We start from the raw sequence: 20,389 nt of genomic DNA, 5'->3' as shown, positions 1-20,389 counted from the left end.
ACCACTGAGCCATCTCTCCAGCTTTCAAACCTTTTTTTTTTTTTTTTTCCTTTTCTTTTTTTTTTTTTTTTTAAGACTATTTCTCTCTACACAGGCCTGACTTTCCTGGAACTTCCATAAACCAGGCTGGCTTTGAAGTTACAGAGAGAGACCCACCTGCCTCTGCCTCCTGAGAGATTGCAGATGTGTGCACCACAGACCACTTTAACACTGCAACATTATTTATGCTCTAACTGTTTTTGTGTTTTGAGTAGAGTCTTCCTTTGGTGTTTAGTCTTGCTTTGAACTCTTGCTTCAGCCTTTCAAGCAGTTAACCCTGCAGGCATACGGCATGACCACATCTAGCTGCCCATGAGAGAACTAACTTTTCATTCTTTAGGCTTAAATATAACTTACTATATGTCCACATATTTTGGGGTGGGTAGGCTTAAGACGGGGGATCGCACTATGTAACCCAGCTATCTTGTAACTCACTACAGATACCAGGCTGGCTTTAAACTCACAGAAGTCATAGATTAAAGGCGTGTGCAACCACCTTTGTGCCTGGCATATCCACCTACTGACAAAAAAGTGGAGTTGGTTTTACAAAGAATGAAATAGGGGACTCTGGAGAGGGGACCCAGAGGTTGAGAGCACTGGCTGCTCTTCCAAAGTTCTCAAGATTGACTCCTAGGAGCCACACTCCAGTCCCAGGGGACTTCTCTTCTGCACAGTGTATGTACATGGTACACAGACATACATGCTGGTAAAACATTTATATTAAATTTAAAAATGTCTTAAATGGCCTGGAGAGATGGCTCCGTGGTTAAGAGCACTGAGTGCTCTTCCAAAGGTCCTGAGTTCAAATCCCAGCAACCACATGGTGGCTCACAACCATCTGTAATGGGATCTGATGCCCTTTTTTGGTGTGTCTGAAGACAGCAACAGTGTACTTCTATATAATAAATAAATAAATCTTTAAAAAATGTTTTAAACAAGAGTACATGATAGTGAATATTCAGTAACCGTTAACTCTTCCTCATGGGATAGCCATACCTGTAGAAATAGAAAAATGGGTAGTGTTAATTTAGTCTCTAGCACAGTGGTTCTCAACCTGTGGGTCCCAGTCATTTGAGGGTCTTTGGAAGATGAGGGGCTATGTTAAAGGGTCAGAGCCTCAGAAAGGCTATGAACCCTGCCAGAGCAGCACCGGGTCTAACAACTATGACCAATGCATCTTCAGCCTGACATGGTGGTGCACAAAAGATAGGAGGATCTTGAGTTTGAGGCCAACAAATGCTACACATAAGACTGGTTTGTTTTTCTTGGAGAAAAAAAAAAAAAAAAGAAGCTTTGACCAGGAGCTCGGTTCGTGGTTATGCTCAGGTACATAGTGAGTTTGAAAACATAGCCTTATCTGTTTGAGACTTTGTCTGAAAAATTAATATAAAATAAAATAAGACAAAACAACAAATAATAAAACAACCTCAGGAAACCTAGACTCAGAAGGCTTAGGTACCCATAGCACTTACTTGTTGTGTTCCTTCTGCCTCTGCCTCTCAAGAGCTGGGCCCGGGCACAGAGCGCATGTCCAGCTTTGCAGGCAGTTTTAAGTACTCAGAGACCTTCAGAGTCCTAGCTGGCCCCAGAAATTTGCTGTTCTCATGACACAATAAGTTCTTAATAAATGCTGGCTAGCACCATAACCAACAAAGTGTGAATACAGTGTTCTTTATTAAGTTGTAAATGAGATACTTTATTTCAAATGCAAAGAAGGAAACATTTTTTAGTATCATGTAAATCTGTCAAATAATCATGAATAGATTTGTGTATCTCAGCCTAAGACTGAATTGTGCACTGGTGTATATAGAAGACAGGGGCTTGGGAAGGTCACCTTAGTCCCCCAGCCTGCTGGAGGACCCCAGCGCCTATCAGCACAGAGTCCACAAATTCCCTGTTGTGTCCACAAAGAAAAGGACCCTGGGTGGAGTAGAGGTGTCACTCCAAAGCCACCATTAGCTTGCACCGTTGAGGAAGGAGTATGAGAACAGATGGACTGGCTGTCTTGAATCACATCTTGGGGAAGCTGGCCAGGTTGGTAATGCCGCAAGCGTTGTTCTTATTCCGAGCCAAGAGAACATATCCTTTGTTTCCCCAGCTCTCTCCCCAGCTGTAGAATCAGGAAAAATATGTAGCATCTTGGTTTATATAGTCCTTAAAACATTTACTGTATTTTGCTAAACACTGTTCACACACACACACACACACACATGAGTAAGGTAGTTTTTATTTTAAGGAGTTTAAAGTCAAACCAGGCAGTGGTAGCACACACCTTTAATCAAAGCATTCTGAAGGTAGAGGCAGAGGAAGGTGGATATGTGAGTTTGAGGTCAACCTGGTCTACACATTGAGTTCCAGAACAGTCTGAACTACACAGAAAAACCCTACAAAAACTAAAATAAAGTCAGGCTGTGGAAGGCGGCATGCTATCCAGGTTGGCTTTGTAACAGTCAGTATTAATTGCCAACTTCACAGAATCTAGAATCTGTTGGAGATGGACCTCTGGGAATTATTAATTGTTAATTGATGTGGGAGAATTATTCCCTGGACAGATCCTGTATTGTATAAATGGAGAAGCTGAGCCAAACATTATCACACACTCATCATATTCATTACTCTGTTCCTGATTAGAGGGGAAGTGAAGGCGGCTACACACTCTGGCCGCCCTATCCTCCCTGCCATGTACATAAGCCTCTTTCTCTCTCTCTCTCTCTCTCTCTCTCTCTCGGTTATTTTGTCACAATATTTTATCACAGCAATAGAAGAACCTAAGGCAGGTCTAAAAGATACCAGAGATTGCTCTGACAAAGATGATAAGGCAGAGGCAGATCTCTGTGAATCAGAGGCCAGCTGGGCCTACATAGAGAGTGCCAGGACAGCCACAGCTACAAAGGGAGACCATGTTGGGAGGGAGGCCAGGGTTGGTGGCACATGCTTGTAACCCCAGCACTACTCAGGAGGCAGAAGCAGGCGATCTCTGTGAGTTCCATCCTAGCTTGGCCTGCACAGCACACTCAAGTCAGCGGCGGCTACATATAAAGAAGCCCTGTTTCAAAAAGCAGAGAGAGAAGGAAGAAGGAACGAGGAGGCAGGAGAGGTGAAAGGAAAATGTGATGTAAGAGGTGTGTGAGGCTGAACCTGAAAGACAGCAGACTTTGGGTACGTGGGAATGGTGGGATGGTGGATGGGTGGGGGGTGTGACAAGGAAGATAGACAGGAAAGTGCCACGGGACACAACGTTGTGACTCAAAACTAGGGTATGTGACAGACAGAAGCAGAGACAGATCTGGAGAGGTGGAGTAAAACAAGGTTGAAGAGTTCAGGACCATTTCGAGCTCAAGGCTAGTTGAGCTACAGGACGGCCTGTCTCAAAAATTGAAAACCAATCAAACAAACAAAAACATCAGTTCAGATGAGATCACTGGGAATGAACTGGTGTTTATGTCAATTAAGTCTGAGTGGACTTCGAGACACAAGCATCTGCCCGTTTGCTTGTGTGCTGCTAAACAACTTGCCCAAGGAGCAGCCATCCAGCAAATACTCTGAGCATCACTCTCTGCCCATCAGGTTAGTTTCGTGAGGGTCACTGCTACAGCGGTGGTTAAACGGCAAAGGCAGAGCCTCACTGTTACCTGTTTTTAATTATCCAGTGCTTGTTTCCCTTCTGGGCACCGTAGCCCACCACCAGCACTGCATGGTTCACATTCTCACGGTCACAGTTTTCATCATAGTACACACCTACAAAACGAAACTACGGATGAGGTTCCCTGTAAGGGAGGAGGGGTCCCGCGTGCACTTCAGGGGCTGCCAGATTTAGCAGATGGAGTCTGCCTGTGAAAACAAAGCACTCTTGGGGCCACACCCACCCCAGAAGGGGGCTCTGCAGGAAGAGGTGCTCACCTCTGCTGTAAAACTGGAAAGATGTCAAACTTGCATCAATGGACACAGAGACGGGTCCTACCCGGGCCACGGCTCGCTTCAGGGCTTTCTCGCTCCCCACAGGAATCTCTCTGTACCCTCTGCATTTAGCTGCCTTTGCTGTGGCATTATACATACAACTCTCATCCTGAAAACAATAATCAAAGGTGGAATTGGAGCAGAGTCAATCAACTGGCAATGAATTGGTAAGAAATCCAACCAATGTTAGAGGCCACTATCTGGTCTTTGGGCTTACCATTTTAGAATACCATGAATGAAAAGAAGCCAGGTATGGGGATACACCCTTTTAATCCCAGCAATCTAGAGTCTGAGGCAGAGGAGTGCCATGAAGTCAAGGCCAGCCTGAACTATATAGTACAATCCTGTCTTTTTTTTTTTTTTTAGTACAATCCTGTCTTAAAAACAAGACAAAACAAACAAACAAACAAAAAATGTTTAAAAAAAAAAAAACAAAACCAAAAAACAAACTCAAGTGGTTTCCTGTTTTCTAGAACTCACAAAAACCAACTTCAGAAGAAAAAGATACTTTTTTTCTTTTTATGTATGTATTTGTTTGTGTATCTTCTCTGTATATGTGTGTGTGTATATATGCATATATGTATGTATACATTCTCTTGAAGGCTAGAGAAAAGCACTGGACTCCTGGGAGCCAGAGTTACAGGCACTGCCTCAGGTGGCTACAAACTATGAAGGTTGTCTGGAAGAGAAAGCAAGTACTCAGAACCACTGAGCCATCTCACCAGCTCCTTGTTCTTGTCATCCCCTCCTCTCCTTTCTTTCTGAGACAGTATATCATGTAGTCTAAGCTGGCTCTGAACTCGCTACTTAGCTATACAGTGAGGACACTGAACGCCTGGCCTCCTGCCTCTGCCTCTGTCTGCTGGGATTGCAAGCACATCCTACTTCTCCCGTCTTGAGAGACTATCTTCACTAATGCAGGACAGAAAAAGATATTTGAAATAAGAGATTTTTGTTTGTTTTTTTTTTTAAACACAAATTATCTTCTGCCTATAGTATGTGTAAGTTTTAGGGGGTTCAGGAAGATACTGGCTGCTCTGTGGAAGAGTTTGCCAACACCAAACCCAAATCAAGAGATGCCTTGACCCTTTGTCCACAACTCAGGGGTGCTAGGATGAGGTAAAGAGTCTTAGCTGGATCAGCGTCAGAATAAGCACATAACATGACATGAAAATAAATTAACAGCTAAGTAATTTGGCTTGCACACATGAGTTGCAAGCCTCACAGTATGAAATCTTGTCAAGGTGGTATGCTCTTGGTGGAAACGTATTCTACACACTAGGCCTCAAACACTCTAAGGTAGTATCTAAAAGAATACATATCTAAATATCACCAGTACTGCTAGCAGTTGATGAGATGGCCTAAGGTTACAGTAATTTACAGCTTTAATTTATCAGAATCTGTTCTCTGACACATGGTTCTGGTAGTGAACTGCTCAGATCAAACAGCCATAGTGGTATATCCCTGCAATCCCAGCATGACACAGAGGATTCCAGTCTGTCAGCCTTGGCACTGCATGGGGGGGGCGGGGGGGGGGGGAACGGGACACAAGTGAAATATACAATCTACAAATCAAGTAAAGTATCTTGCAAATGGGCTTAGAAAAAAATCAGGGCCTGGCATGGTGTAGACTTAGACCCCACCACTTAGAAGGGAAAGTGGCTGGATCTCTGTGTCCAGGCCAGTTTGGCCTTCTATAGCAAATAATTCTATTAAGAAAGAGGGATAGCCATGTCTGGAACTGAGGCCTGTGATCTCAGCACTTTTGGAAGCTTGCAGTAAGAGGAATTCAGGGTTGTCTTGAGCTACATAGGAAGTTTAAGGACAACATGGGCTACATGAGATTTTGTCTCAAAATGGGGGGTGGGCAGCCTAGGATACCTTGTTGATTATCTTGGGATATATAGTAAGATATCGTCTCAAAGTTAAAAGGAAAGGGGGGGCAGGATGCAGTAGCAGAAAACAACCCCATGCCAGGGGAAGAGCTAGCACAGGGCTGCGTGCGGTGGGCTCACCTGCCCCACATACGGGTACGCGTCTTCAGAGTCAATGCCCCCATTCTGCTGCACGTACTGGAAGGCAGTGGTCATGTAACCACCTCCACAGCCGTAATTCTCAGACACACAGTCCACAAGATTCTGGGGACTGAGAGCTAAGAGTTTGCCAGTTTTCTTCTTGAGTTGGCCCTCCAGGGCACCTGCAGAGCTGAAAGCCCAACAGGAACCACACTGGCCCTGAGAAACACAACAGAGACCTTAGTCATCACTCTTCACAGAGGGAGTGTCTTTCTGCCACCCTCGTCAGACTCCATGCACTTTATCAAGTCATGCACAAGTGCTGCCTTTGTTGTGAAGCCCCGTTATCGTCTCCGCTGATGAAAACTGTGACCACAGTCTCCTTTAACTGAAGTCAAGTACAGTGGGGACTTTACAGTACAGCTTTGGAGACAGCTCTCCTGAATTCTAACCCTGGCTTTGCCTCAGTCTCCTTTAAAGTGAGAATAAGTTGGGCTTGATGGAATATACATGTACCTCCATCACTTGAGTGGTGGGGGGAATAGGACCAGAGGCCAAAAGGTCAATCTCAGCCATAAACTTCGTTGAAGGCTAGCCTGGGCAAGAGACCTTGTCTCAAAAGAACAAGTGAGTGAGTGATGCTACAGTTGATGAAACCCCTGTGAGTGCTGAGAGATCTCACTCACAAGAGAACTGTACACGGTACTTATGCGCAGCGATCTCTCAGAAAGTGTCAGCTACAATTAGCGTTTGCTCTCCTGGATTGCAGAATTTTCTCTTTCAGAGATTTTTCTACTTTTTTAAGAATGAGAATTTCTTGAGGATCAAGACAGCACCTTAGATCTCGAATCTCTAGCCCACAGCTTAGTGTAAAAATTTTAAAGTAGAAAAAAGAAACCCTAAATATACAAAGTAGGTAATGAATTAAATAACAGAATAGGCTATGTTCTTGTAGCACGAGCTATACTAGGTTCAGGTTAGATTACCCCACCCACCACACACACAGGAAAGTACCTGGTTTTTGACTGGAGTAACATATCCTTTCTTTCGATAGTCAATGGAGTCTGGGACTCTGCCTTCCCACTCTGGGGTATAGAGCGTGTCATTGCTGTAGGAACGTGAGGGTGGTAATCTGAGTCCAGTCATCTTCTGAACCACTTCTTCGCTGGTCTGAGATAAAGAAGGACATCAAGCATTAGCAGGGACCAGGGTAAAGACAGTGGGTGGGCCTGGAGCTGAGAGGCAACTCACCATGTCTCCCAAGTGATTCATGGCCAGTTCATACGTATGCACACCGAGAGTGGCCTCAAGATTATGGACAGAAATTTGCTTCAGGTTTTTTTCCCAAATTAAACGCCGAGAAAGTTCATCCACCTACATAGGATAGTCAGTAAAGTTGTAGGCTGTGCGGTTATATAGGTAGCTTTAGAAGAAAACATACAACATAAACAGAGCATTTACAATCTAACTGGGAACTATAGACTCTTGAGTAAACATACGGAAGCTCATGTAAAGGTCCAGAGAGACCATTGTGAGAAGTATTCCCTAAAAGAGCTTATCCCACATACACACCACACAGCCCCATCTACGGTACTGGGTATCTGACTCAGTGCCTAGTACATGCTAGACCATCAATCCATTCCCGAGCTCTCTCTCCAGATAATCCATGTGTAAAGCAGATGGAAGGGCTGGTGCACAGTTAGGAGAATGGGGACCGCTTCCTCGGGATAAAGCACTGAGCTGTTACTGAAGGAAATGCTAAAGCACAAGTCCCCATCCCAGCCCTCCCGTGTGCTCCCCTTGCAGGCCCCTGGGCACCTTGCTGTTATACAGCTTCCTGTGGGTCTTCTTCCATAGCTCCCACTGGGTGTCCAGCATTTCCTCCGGCAATAGAGCAAAGCTCACCATGGGTAGCAGCAGAAACTTGAGCACCCACATCCTAGTAAAAGGAATAATTAGGGGAGATTTCCACAGACAAAAATTCACAGGTTGGCTTCTGATGTGCCAATGGCGACAGACAAGTTGTCGGGAAAGTGGCCTTTAACCTTTTAAGAGCTATAAAAAAATATTCTACCAGAAAATTGTACACACACACATTAATCCTAAGGGATTCATAAACCCAAAAGAAGACCACACACACACACACACACACACACACACTTTCATTTTAGATGAACTACGAAACAGGCACACTTGGCTGTATGGGGAAAACCAGCAAGGAATTGCAGGCAGGCAATTCTCATGTAAAGTAATAACAGACAGAAGTTGGGGGAAGTGCTGGATCATCTGACTTCAATCATTGTAACTCCGGGATGTTCCACCAACCCTACATGCACTTTACACAACCACAGTGGGTAGAAGTAACTGGGAAAGGCTCAGCAGCTCTTTCCTAGTTTCCCTGCTGGAACAAGCGGTTACAGAGCCTGAGTTCTAGCTACAGTAAGCTTTGTGCACGGTCTCTTCCTAGCCTGCACCAGATCTTGCCAGGAGAGAACAGTTCACTGTATCTTCATTTGCCTTATCCACTTTTTTCTGTCCACCTCCTCTCCTTTAGGCAGGAAATGGCTCTAATCTTAACCAGATGTCACGGGGTAAGCAGCTTTTCTTTTTCCCCAAACAGCGACATGGCTGCTTTACAGGGAGAAAGCCTCAGACACATGGAGATGGAGGGTGAAGGACAATAGTCCCTAACAACCAAGTTCTAGCTCACAGCTTTCCAGGCATTTGCTCTGGCTCCATTAATTTGTGTTGGTTTAATTGCAAAGTTCTTGTTTAAAAACCATTTGTCATCACCAGCACCATATGGTTGTGCAACGCTGAGTACATTTTTACAACTCTTTGCAAAGCAACAGAATATGCAGCAGAACTTAAGATGGAGTGTTACAGGCTTGGAGGTGGCTGTTAGTTAGTCTTCTCCCCAGGAGTCGATTAACTCCTAAGTTAAACAGAACTCAGAAAGAGCCCACTCTTGAGGCAGGCTCACAGAACCCTCTTCTTTTGCTTTTACCAACAGCCACAGACCCATTCACATACAGAATCCTAAAGCTTTCCGGACAGATTTTATTTAGCCAGAAAATAGACTAAGGATTATGCTGTTATTCAGGGAACTTAAAATTATGTGATTCCCCAACTCACTATATCCTTTCTCTTCTTAAAATAAGGTGACTGGTAGGAATGAGATGCTAAAAGATCCAGAAGTTAAAAATGTTACCTGCTGTTGAGAATCTGTTTTCTAGGCTCTTCTCAGACAGGATGTGTGGCTACTGTGATCGGAAGACTAAGGGTGCTAGATTTATTCTGTAAGGATTGCGGAAGTCGACTCCAGCAGTGGCTGGAAAATGTGGATAAGGGAGGGAGTCAGGGATAGAATGGGGGGAGGTAGTCAGGGATAGGATGAGGGGGAGGTAGTAAGGGTTAGGATGAGGGGGGAGGGTTAGGGATAAGATAGGAGGGAGTCAGGGATAGGATAAGGGGGAGAATTAGGGATGAGGAAGGGAGTCAGAAATAGGATGAGGGGGGAGGGTTAGGGATAAGATGGGGAGAGGGAGTCAGGGATAGGATGAGGGGGGAGGGTTAGGGATAAGATGGGGAGAGGGAGTCAGGGATAGGATGAGGGGGGAGGGTTAGGGATAAGATGGGGGAGGAGTCAGGGATAGGGTGAGGGGGAAGGGTTAGGGATAAGATGGGGGAGGGAGTTGGGGATAGGATGAGGGGGGAAGGTTAGGGATAAGATAGGGGGAGGTAGTCAGGAATAGGATGAGAGGGGAGGGTTAGGGATAAGATGAGGAGAGGGAGTCAGGGATAGGATGAGGGGGGAAGGTTAGGGATAAGATAGGGGAGGTAGTCAGGAATAGGATGAGGGGGAGGTAGTCAGGAATAGGATGGGGGAGGGTTAGGGATAAGATGGGGGAGGGAGTCAGGGATAGGATGAGGGGGGAAGGTTAGGGATAAGATAGGGGAGGTAGTCAGGAATAGGATGGGGGGGAGGGTTAGGGATAAGATGGGGGAGGGAGTCAGGAATAGGATGAGGAGGGGTTAAGGAGGAAGTAACATTTGCACATTTGTGATCGTACAATATTATATACCAGTGTGGATAGCTGCTAAGTGTTTAGCTTCATCTGACTGTCTTTGGGGGCAGCAATAAGACAGCACACGATTCATATTGAGACTGGTGGGGAAATGAAAGAACACAGCCCTGGATGACTCCATTCTTCCTCAAAATGTCTTACTGGCAGTTTCCATCCTGAACCATTTTCAACATTTTGTCAGATCCTCTTCTGAGATGATGAGCGGCAGGGCGCACAAGGGTGTGGGGGGAATCAAATGCTAGAAATGTAAGGCTCTATTTAAACATTTTTAAAAAATTAACTGATTCTGGGCAGGGAGTAGTTTTTTTTAACCCATTATGGTTACACACAGAGAGGCGCTGCCCACAAAGTCCAGGTGAAATGGCTTAAAAGTGACCAGAAAGTTGAGTGAATGCAATAGTGCAGTAATCCCCGCTACTCACACAGCTGAAGCAAAAATTATCTGGCTGTGGGCACACCTCTATTCCCTCAACACACACACTGAGTGGCAGAGCGAGCCTGAAGCCAGACAGGGCCATACAGTAAGATGTCATTTCTAAATAAGTAAAAGCATCCTCACAAGTTCAAACTAGCCTAAGCAATTTAGTGAGATCTTATCTAAAAATAAAAAGGCTGGATTACCAGCTCAAGAATGGCACCATCCATAATGAGCTGGGCAAAAAGTGTCCTACATGGCTGGAGAGATGGCTCGGCGCTTAAGAGCACTGACTGTTCTTCCAGAGGTCCTGAGTTCAAATCCCACCAACGACATGGTGGCTCACAACCATCTGTAATGTGTCCAATGCCCTTTTCTGGTGTGTCCAAAGACAGTGACAGTGTACACACATACACCAAATAAATAAATAAATAGATTCTAGTTGCTTAAATGGAAGATAAACACTTAGTGGTAGTGGGCTTTCCTAACATAAGACCCAAAGATCAAGGCCCAACATAACAGTAAGGAAAGACAACTGACCCTAATTATTCACAACACTTGAATCTACATTAATGGATACACGTGACTCTACTGCTAAACTCTCGGGTGGCAGAATGTCTGATGAGTACTGGATCTCAATCATTCAAATTCCAAAAAGGTCCAGTCACAAGAGTCTCCAAGTGCTTCCCCAAAATCCAGGCATGTGACAGGTCATAAGAGTCTAGCTTGGCCAACCACACCCCCAAACTCAATTTACTTCCATAAACACATGTGAGGAATTAGGAAATGAGGGACTCTGGGACATACAGGACATTACCACAAATACAGATTCGGTTTCTAGCTGGATTCCTGGCACAGACCCCAGGATTTCTGGTTATCAATGTACCGCACGAGTAGAGAGAGCCCAGGTCCACATACGAACGGTTTAAAGTTCACAATCCCTTTATCTCCTTTTGACTAGAGCATACTGGGGAGAGCCATCCGGATGTCCCAGTGTGAGCAGTAGTCTAGTGACCACTCACGATGTGTCAGGATCAGGTGGGTAAACGAGAACAGGGTACTGTACTGAGTGATCAGACTCCTGGAATGAAGACTCGACTGTATTCCGTGATTGTGTGTGGAGCTCATTTATGAATGTGTAGTTGTACATGTCTGTAATGAGTCAGGGAGCCGCAATCAATAGCACACAACACAACACACTTTATAAAAGAAAAAATACTTTGTTTTAAAATCTTTGCTACACGTCATTATTTTTGCCACCGTTAAGGCTTAGCACAAATGGCCAACAAGAAAAAAAAAAAAAAAAAAAAACAATCAAAAATAAAACCCTGAAGGAAAAGCAGAACAAAACCCTCAGAGAAGCTTCTCCCTCCCCACCCTTCTTCCAAAGCCCGGTAATAACTGTACATTATAATTCAGATCACATTTAAAAACAAGTCGATTATTAAAAAACAAGTATTTAATTGGAAACCCAACTTTTTGGTTCAGTAAAATGTGATATAAATATATATGTATACTGTATGTGTGCACATAGAATAAAAAAATAGCCTCCTTGTCCACTCTATTGCCTGGCACCAGAATGAAGACAGTGGAGGGAAACAGTAATAATCCCTCAGCCTCTCCATGAGCCTCTCCACCTGGGCTCCTCATCCCCCATCAATACACATAATAGATCTTTTCCATATTAATTTAATCTTTGACAGGAGCCAGTTTAAGAAAAAGAGAAAAGGCTGCTAATCTAGGAGACTCACCTGAGGACTGTAAAGGGTGAAAGCAGTAACCTGCATTTCTATGGCTATAATTATCAAGTGACCCTGTTGGGATTTAAATCCATTTAATACAGACATATTTGTGCTCTAAAGCAAAACCCAATTTCAAGATTGGAGAAAGACCAAAAGAACTCTAGACTTCAGAAGACCTAAAGTTGTTTTGGTGACAGGAAGGAGAAGCTACTGTACAGGAGGGCTTTCTATTTGGTTTACACACTCATCGGCGAGGACTTTCGCTCAAGATAGCTAATCCAAGAAGTTGAGTTTCCACGCAGAAATAACCTCTCCAGAACATGTGTGACTCTGACAGAAAATGCAGCATTATTCTTATGGGCAAGTAGCCAGCCTATTTTGGTAATATCTGCGGATCTTCCCAATAAGTTGAAAGCACCAAAGAGCAGGAGTAATCCAGCTTGATCAATGAATGTGTCTGTATTAGACTAACCTCATCAACAGAAGGCTGAGTGTTGGCCTACAGCTTCATTTTGGCTGGGTATGGATTTAAGTGCAGCAAAGACTTAATTTAAATACACTTTGGCTGCAACACTAAATAGAAAAATACTTGGAAAAATTAATTTTCTTAGAACACTTTGAAGAGCAAGCAGAAAGACAAAGAAAATCTGGGACTAATTTTGCATATACTCTCTAACAGGGAGAAAAACAAAACATAGGAGCTCAAATGCACACGCGCTCTCTCTCTCTCACACACACACATACACACACTCGCTTACACACAAACACAAGTGTTCATGCTCTTTCAGATCTCTTTCTCGAGACGGCTCACTTCTAAGGCTCCACATAAACCCTACCACATTTCATGATCCTCAGTTATGAGGATATTTCTCCTCTCCTCTCCTCTATTCAGAATTTCTTTCCAAATAAGCTACAGTATCAAATTAGTGGCTGTAAGAGTCTTCTATACTGCCCCTTGACTCCAGCACAAATCATTTCTGTGCAACTTCTGGTCAAAAGATATAAGGTTGGGAATTCTAACCTCACCTATCCTCAAATTTTCAGAGGATCTCAAAAGCCTGGGAAACTCATTTAATTTCTTCTATAATGTTACTCAGGGAGTCAAGGGGGGAAGAGGGTACATATCAGGGGTGAGGGAAGGGAAGGGAGAAGAACTTTTATTCTGTTTACAGAAAATTTGCTTTTAAAACAAACAGTGATTTTCCCCCACCCTTATCCTCACCCCAATAGTTCTATTCAGAAAAAGGGGGAAACATAGTTAGATCAGGAAATTCTTCATTGTTGTAGGTGTTGCTCTGGTCTCCCAGCATGGACAACATTTCCTAATGAGAAAAAGGTTAGACTTAGATCACATACCCTTATTTAATGAATTTCCTCCCAGCACTCCCTTCCCCCAACCCACCCCCACCATTCCTGACTGGAACCGGTCTGGATGCCAAGTTCTCTCAACCTTCCTCCTCTGAGAATTCACTCCTTTCCTCAGCCTCTTTCCTTACCTCCTTCCCATTTCCTCCTAAGTTCCTTTATTTTCCTCTCTTCTAGCCCTCAATATTTTCAACAAAAGAAATATGCATGCCGACATTTCATTTAACCCTACAGACATATCTGAAATGTATAATCACTTTGTGTTCAACCAAAGCCAATGTTGCCTTCTTTTCGTCTTTCTGACTAGCTTCTCTAAGATGACCGCATTCAATCTTGCAGTCCTTCAAAGGAAACATACTTATAATTAGTATGTTCTACTTCATATATTTTTGTATTATCCTATTTAGATCCATAACTACTTTGAAATGTAAATCTCTGTATAAGTTAAAAATATTTTCTTCAGCATCTTTACATGCTGCTTCACATTAGTAATTTTACCTGGCCTGGTTAAAGGGTGTGGTTTATAATTGCTTCAATTACTGACATGTATCCTTCCTGCCTCGTCTCATACATCCCTAACCAGTACCATACGCTCCTGTCTGTCTCTCTTCCCTGACTTCTCTCTTTCTGAAGTCTTATCCACTCACTTGAAAGACCTCAGGCTGGTTGGGTGGCTGTGTAGACGGTGGCTGAACATGTTGCTCATTGGAACTAGACCGATGATGGGGCTGCTGGCCCTGCCACTGTGGCCAGACACCCACACCCTCTGCTGTCCGAGTCTGGAACTGTCCTGTTGTCTGTCCAGCTTCAGGAGCTAGAAATAAGGATAAACAGCGTCAATTTATAGTTTTAATGGAGAGGAGAAACCAGCACATAACTACGTGTAAGTCAGTAATTTCCATAAGCTACCTTCTGCTCTTCTCTCTGCTAGGCAATGCCTCTTCTATTTCAAACTGTTTCACATTTAGTTTCATTCCCTAGATAGTATTTCTGAAAAATTCTTTGTTCATTTACATATGTAGTCTATTAAGTAGATTAAGTATTAAGTATATTAAATAATATTGTTATAAATATTAAAATGATTCACATGTTTTTTATTACAGGTGTCAAGATGGTTTTTCTATAGCATGTTGTTATAACGATTTTAAGGTTCTTCCTGTTGTGAATGGTGCATCTGAGCATGTGTACTGTGGCTCATGGTGGAGTCACTCTCCTGTACATGTGTTCTGGTGGCCAAACTCAGGTTTTATCTGGTTTGTTTGTCAAGCACTCGCCTAATGACCCATTTCAAAGAGGCCCTGAACCACGTATTTCCTTATAATTCAGTCAGGACATACGGGACCCAGGGGAAACAATCGTAACTACTAAGTCCTCCTTCTTTAGTAGTTTGATTTTCCTGTTACCTTCCTTGTCTGCACTTACGGAAGTTGGATCCACGGTTGGGGAGAGTAGGGTAGGCAGCAGTACTGGGTGAGGCAGTGGGAGCACCCGGAAGAGACATAGCACTGAAGGAGGAAGAAGTCTGAAAGTTGTTCACACCAAACTGGGAAGAACGAGTCTTGGCTGTGGCCTGGGTGGGCACCTGCTAAAGAGAAGAGATACAGAACAGGGGATGTTAACTGTGCATTGCATTCCTGTAAGTCACTATTTCTCAACCACCACATTGTTCCAAACACAATCCATTACTGCTTCTAACTGTATACTTCTCATTAACTCCCAATTTCTCCTAAAACTATTTTTTTAGGCAACTAAAATAAAACTGAAAAAGAAAAAAAAAAGGATTACAAATTGTGGTAATTATTTAATTAAGCTCACTGGGTCATGAAACAGGAAAAAGACACTGAAGAAGGAGGACTGGTGGGTAAGTGGAAGAGGTCTCACTGGTCTAGAGCAGAACAAGTGATGATCAAAATACACATACACGGGTCAGGTGTGGTGGCACATGCCTTTAATCCCAGCACTGGGAGGCAGAGACAGAGGCAGACAGACCTCTTGTGAGTGCAAGGTCAGCCTGTACTACAAAGACAGGTTAAGGACAATCAGGGCTCTGTTACACAGAGAAACTCCGTCTCAAAAAAACAAAAGCAACAACAAAAAACCAAAAACAAAAAACTAAACAACAAAAAACCAAAAACAAAAAACTAAACAACTATATACATACATGAAAGCATTATTAAAAAGAAAACATAAATTCCATGTGTGTGCATGTTCAACATACATGTATAGGCTAATGTGCCCAAACATATGGGAGTCAGAGATCAACATGTCTTCACCTCATGTGCATGTATTCATGTGCAGATTTGTGTATAATGGTTGTATGTACACACAGATGTCAATAACACTGGGTGTCTTTCTTTAGTACTCTCCACCTTATTTTATTTATTATAATTACTACTACTACCACCACCACTATTATTATTATTAATTATTATTATCATTATACTATCTGTGGAGAAAGGGTTTCTCTGTAGCACTGACTGTCCTGGAAACCAGGCTGGCCTCAAACTTAGAGATCTGTCTGAGTTGGCCTCCCAAGTGGTAGGATTAAAGGTTTCCACTTTATTTTTAGTGTGCAAGAGCATGCATGTTAGAGGATAACGTGCAGGAGCTGGTTCTCTCTTCCCCACAAATGGATCTTGAGGATTAAACTCAGGTCATCAGGCTTGAGTGACAAGCACTTTAGAATGGTCACAATAGTAAAGCATTAAAAAGAGAAACCACCACAGCATTCATTCCACTGTCTCTATTCCCTGTCTCTAGACCCTTTTCCTAAGAGCATAAATATTTTCTTCTTTACTGGAATATCTGTGTTACAGAGGGATTGGTGACAGCTTAGGGAGTTCCTACCAATGCTCAGCTCTGTCTCTCTGAGTGCCTCTCTTCTGATCTTGGCTTTAAGCTGAAATCTGTATTTGAAGGGTCTTTTAATATAAATTCTAAATCTGCCTCAAAAATAATAGGAAAAAAAACTGGAAAAAATAAACCAGAAATGAAACCTCATTATGAACCTTACCAAAAGAGACTGCTACTGGCACAGTGGACAAAGTCTTCTTTTCTTTTTCATCATGTATTTTTGTTTTTGTTCTGTTCTTTCTTTTATGAGACATTTTTTCTCACTATGTGGACCAGGCCCATGCTCCTGCCTCAGCCTCCTCTGTGTTGAGATTAAGGCTGTACTTTGTCACTCCCTCTTGTATTGTTCACTGATTAAGAAACTAGCTATCTCCTCTGACGTTTTTTGAGAAATAATAATTTCTAGAGACAGTTGTAAATACACAACTTTAGAAGTGACTCCTGGAGAGCCAATATCTGCATGCTTGACTATGTCAGCAGCATGGAAACCATGGTGGCTGTCGTCACCGTCACTGCACACCCTGGCCAGGAAGTCATCCTGTGTATTTTCACACACACAAAAAAAGCTACATAGAGAACAATTCTGGAGCCAAGTTTAAGTTTTCATGTTTTAAAAACTTTGGTAAATTATTATTTATACAAGAGAAATTCACAGTAATAAATAAGTCTAATATATTTATTACATATTGTATAAATGAATACTATATTTTCATAAATAAATTAGTAATTACTGATTTTCTATTTTAGTACTGCATTACATAGTCCTAAACAAAAACAAACGGTTTGAATTTACTCCAAACAAGCCTGAAATCAAAGCTGATCACTGTTGTGAACGTGCAGTTCTGACTTAAGGTGATATATGAAAACCATAGACTCTAATGAGATTTCTGGAATTTATCTCCAGTATTTTAACTATCTAGCTGCTCTCAAAAAAAAAAAAAAAAAGATAAAAAGAAAAAACAAAATTAAAAGATGAACAGGAATTGAAAAGGAAGCATCTGACAATGATAAATGTACCTGTAGGAAAAAAAAAAAAAGACTCCAGCAAACAAAGAACATACAGGGTCAGGTAGGTAAGAGGCACTACCTGGGCAGAGAAGCCGGGGCGGGTGCTAGAGGTCCAGGTTGGTGCTGACCCCTGGGTAGGGTTGGAGTGGCGAGAAATCTGGGCCAATATCTGCCCTGCAGAAGATGATGGCTGGACAATGGTTACAGGAGGGGTAAGACCACTAGTCCTAGGAGGGAACAAATATTGAAGTGAAGGGTTAATAGGTGACTCCATCTCAGAAGCTATGAAAAGAACAAATTCTACCCCTAGATTCCTCTGATTTCTTGGGAGTTAAGGAAAACCTGATAAATGTAAAAACACAAAGACTGACAGTCACACACTAACCACACAGAGAGATGGAACCTAGAGCAAGGCAAGAGAGTGGGTGCAAAAAACAGGAGGAACAAGCTGCTTCTCTGTCTCACCCTAGGTCCAGTAAGTTCTACTGCTTTGTGGTAAGTGACCAGAGAAAGCAAGGGAAGAACGACATGTGGATTCAGCAACTGAATCCCGCAGAGCCCTGCCAAGCAGCACACACATATGGGGCTCACCTGAAATTTTCTGCCGGCCGGGGGTTAGGAGGGAATGAGCTGCCCTGGGAGAATAGCTGTTGGGTGGCGGGGACAGTGCTGGAGGAGATGCCTTTACTCTCATCTGTAGACCAAAAGGAGTTGGGGGAGGGCCATCAAGGGGCTGTAGCATATAGTTTAATAAGTTCCTATTTATTCATGAAGTACTGTAAATTTAAGTGGAACTTATGTTGATTGAGCAGTCCCATCAGTAATAATCAAACTTAGCTTGTAAAAAAAGTCTGCAGAAGAAACTGTACCTGCATTGATGTTGGGATAGATTTCTGAAAACCTTGGATCTCTGTCTTGTGCAAAGAGACCTTCTGACTTCTCAAGGGGCTTGCTGTGTTCTGATCCTGCAGTTGCCACAGGCTGAACAGAAACCTATGGAATAAAAGAATAAAAACAATAATGTTCAATTTTATATAGGACAAAGATTTTCACTGGCATGAATATTGTTTTTAAGATTTATTTTTGTGTTTTTAATTATGTGCATGTGTCTATGTATATGAACATAGTGTCTACAAAGGAGCTAATGTTACAGGTGGTTATGAGCCACCCACTGTGGTTACTAGGAATTGAACTTGGGCCTTCTCCAGGACCAGTACTTTCCTAACCATTAAACCATCTGGCAGCTTAAAGATACACTTTAAAGAAATGTTCACTGTCTCCCTATAGGAAAAAGGTACATACTCACCTGGGAATGATTATAGCTGGCCAGCCCATCTCTTCCTGGTACCATATCCAATTCTGTTTGCTGCTGCTGCCTATATGTCAAATATCAAAAGAAATTGGAAAAGGGCTTTAAAAAAAATAAAACACATGCAGCAAGAACAACAAAAAATGTGATTGCACATCACCACACCTAGCTAGTGACTGCTTGAAAGGTTAATTACTTTACCATTTCTTACCTGGATGCCAGCTGCCCTGTACCCATCTCTAGGGATAAATTGGTTGTCGGACCTAGCTGTGACCTCTGGATTGTATTAGACAATGTAGGCCGTGGTTCCTGGCTAGAGTTCCTAGGAAAATAGACAAGAACACAAAAGGGGAAACAAGGCATGACTGAATACAATAAACTCCATATGCTGACCTAACGGTGAGCAATTACTAACAGATCTTAGTCCCGTCCCATAGGTACCTATGTACTCAGTGATATGTTTAGTCTTTGTGTCATAATGCTCTGTCTAGGCATGTTTTGTGTTATTGGGTCTTTTGTTTATATATTTTGGTTTTTCTCTCTCACTCTCTCTCTTTGATGTGTGTGTGTGTGTGTGTGTGTGTGTATGTGTGTGTGTGTGTGTAAGAGAGGAAGAAAGACAGAGTAGGTGGCAGGATTTGGAAGGAGCTAGAAGAAGGAGAAAGTGTGATCAGAATATATTATATAAAAGTTTACAACAATGAAGGAGGTGCTGGTTGCATGGCTTTGATCCCAGCACTCGGGAGGCAGAAGCAGGGGGATCTCTGAGTTTGAGGCCAACCTGGTCTGCAGAGTGAGTTTCAGGACAGCCAGGGATATACAGAGAAACCCTGTCTCGAAGGGGGGTGGGGACAAGAAGAAAAGAAAGAAAGCTTAAAATAACTTTTAGAAAAAAAAGCCAAAACAAAAAACCCCATGTCCATATAATGAAATATTAACTCAAAGCACCAACAACAAACTACTGCCTGGATGAACCAGGAAACAATGAGATATATACAAAGGAACCGCATTCTGTGATTTACATGGTATCTCTAAAATAAGCAGATTTATAGGGATAGTAAATTAGATGTTTAAGACTTCAAAGGAAAGGGAAGAGTGGCCAGTTTTAGGGGCTCAGGGTTGGGACAGGGGGGCAAATGTTCTGAGAATGCTTGGTTCTAACAGCTGCACAAGTGTGTAATGGGTGAGATACACGACCTGTGCAGGATACCTCAGAAAAACTTACTCAAAAGTTTAGAGCTAGAGGCTAGAGAAATGGCTCAGTGGTTAAAAATGTGGCTTCTCATGTCACCACCTCTAGCTCAGACAAGCAGGCAAAACACCCACACATATAACAGAAAGTAATCTTTAAAAAAAGAAAAGCAAAGCTGAAAGCTTGGCATGATGGTGCACACCTGAAATCCTAAAACTCATGAGGCAGAAGAAAAAGGATCAATGTGCACTCAAATCCAGCTTGGTCTAGTGAGTTTCAGATCATCCAGGACAACAGAGACCCTGTCTCAAAAAAAAAAAAAAAAAAAAAAAAAAAAAAAAAAGAAGCCAAACCAAACCAGACAAGACCACCACCACCAAAGAGCAAGCTTAGAGAAAGAAAGAGA

General features: G+C 42.7%; 2 protein-coding genes across 5 annotated transcripts in view; both read right to left on the bottom strand.

Annotated features, from left to right (window-relative positions):
- Positions 1-1,797: 1,797 nt before the first annotated feature.
- CTSK (cathepsin K) lies at positions 1,798-9,346 on the bottom strand. Its single transcript, XM_080915173.1, has 8 exons — positions 9,223-9,346; positions 7,830-7,950; positions 7,263-7,385; positions 7,026-7,181; positions 6,012-6,230; positions 3,940-4,105; positions 3,672-3,777; positions 1,798-2,149 (listed from the first exon to the last, which is right to left on the bottom strand). The coding sequence occupies exons 2-8, from the start codon at positions 7,947-7,949 to the stop codon at positions 2,050-2,052; spliced, it is 990 nt and encodes a 329-aa protein (XP_080771299.1). The 5' UTR covers position 7,950; positions 9,223-9,346; the 3' UTR covers positions 1,798-2,049.
- A 2,529-nt stretch (positions 9,347-11,875) lies between these two features.
- The window catches only part of ARNT (aryl hydrocarbon receptor nuclear translocator), a 58,723-nt gene continuing 50,209 nt past the window's right edge, over positions 11,876-20,389 (bottom strand). For 2 of the 4 annotated variants that reach the window (XM_080915561.1, XM_080915563.1), the window contains 8 exons: positions 19,003-19,113; positions 18,789-18,858; positions 18,352-18,475; positions 18,074-18,176; positions 17,562-17,709; positions 15,044-15,206; positions 14,269-14,435; positions 11,876-13,578 (listed from right to left, as the gene is read on the bottom strand). In XM_080915561.1, coding sequence (XP_080771687.1) covers positions 13,489-13,578; positions 14,269-14,435; positions 15,044-15,206; positions 17,562-17,709; positions 18,074-18,176; positions 18,352-18,475; positions 18,789-18,858; positions 19,003-19,113 — 976 coding nt within the window. In that variant the 3' untranslated portion in view covers positions 11,876-13,488. The remainder of the gene's footprint in view (positions 13,579-14,268; positions 14,436-15,043; positions 15,207-17,561; positions 17,710-18,073; positions 18,177-18,351; positions 18,476-18,788; positions 18,859-19,002; positions 19,114-20,389) is intronic. The other 2 variants (XM_080915562.1, XM_080915564.1) reach the window with 1 other exon arrangement.

Source organism: Micromys minutus (assembly GCF_963924665.1).
Source record: "Micromys minutus genome assembly, chromosome: 4".
Lineage (NCBI taxonomy): Eukaryota > Metazoa > Chordata > Mammalia > Rodentia > Muridae > Micromys > Micromys minutus.
This window is presented reverse-complemented; position numbering and strand designations above follow the sequence as displayed.

Coding starts and splice junctions, on each gene's coding strand:
- CTSK (XM_080915173.1), bottom strand. CDS start 7,949: ATGTGGGTGCTCAAGTTTCTGCTGCTACCCATGGTGAGCTTTGCTCTA. Junction 6,231..7,025: donor TTACTCCAGTCAAAAACCAG/GTACTTTCCTGT, acceptor TGTGTTTCTCAG/GGCCAGTGTGGTTCCTGTTG. Junction 3,778..3,939: donor TTTCCAGTTTTACAGCAGAG/GTGAGCACCTCT, acceptor TTCGTTTTGTAG/GTGTGTACTATGATGAAAAC.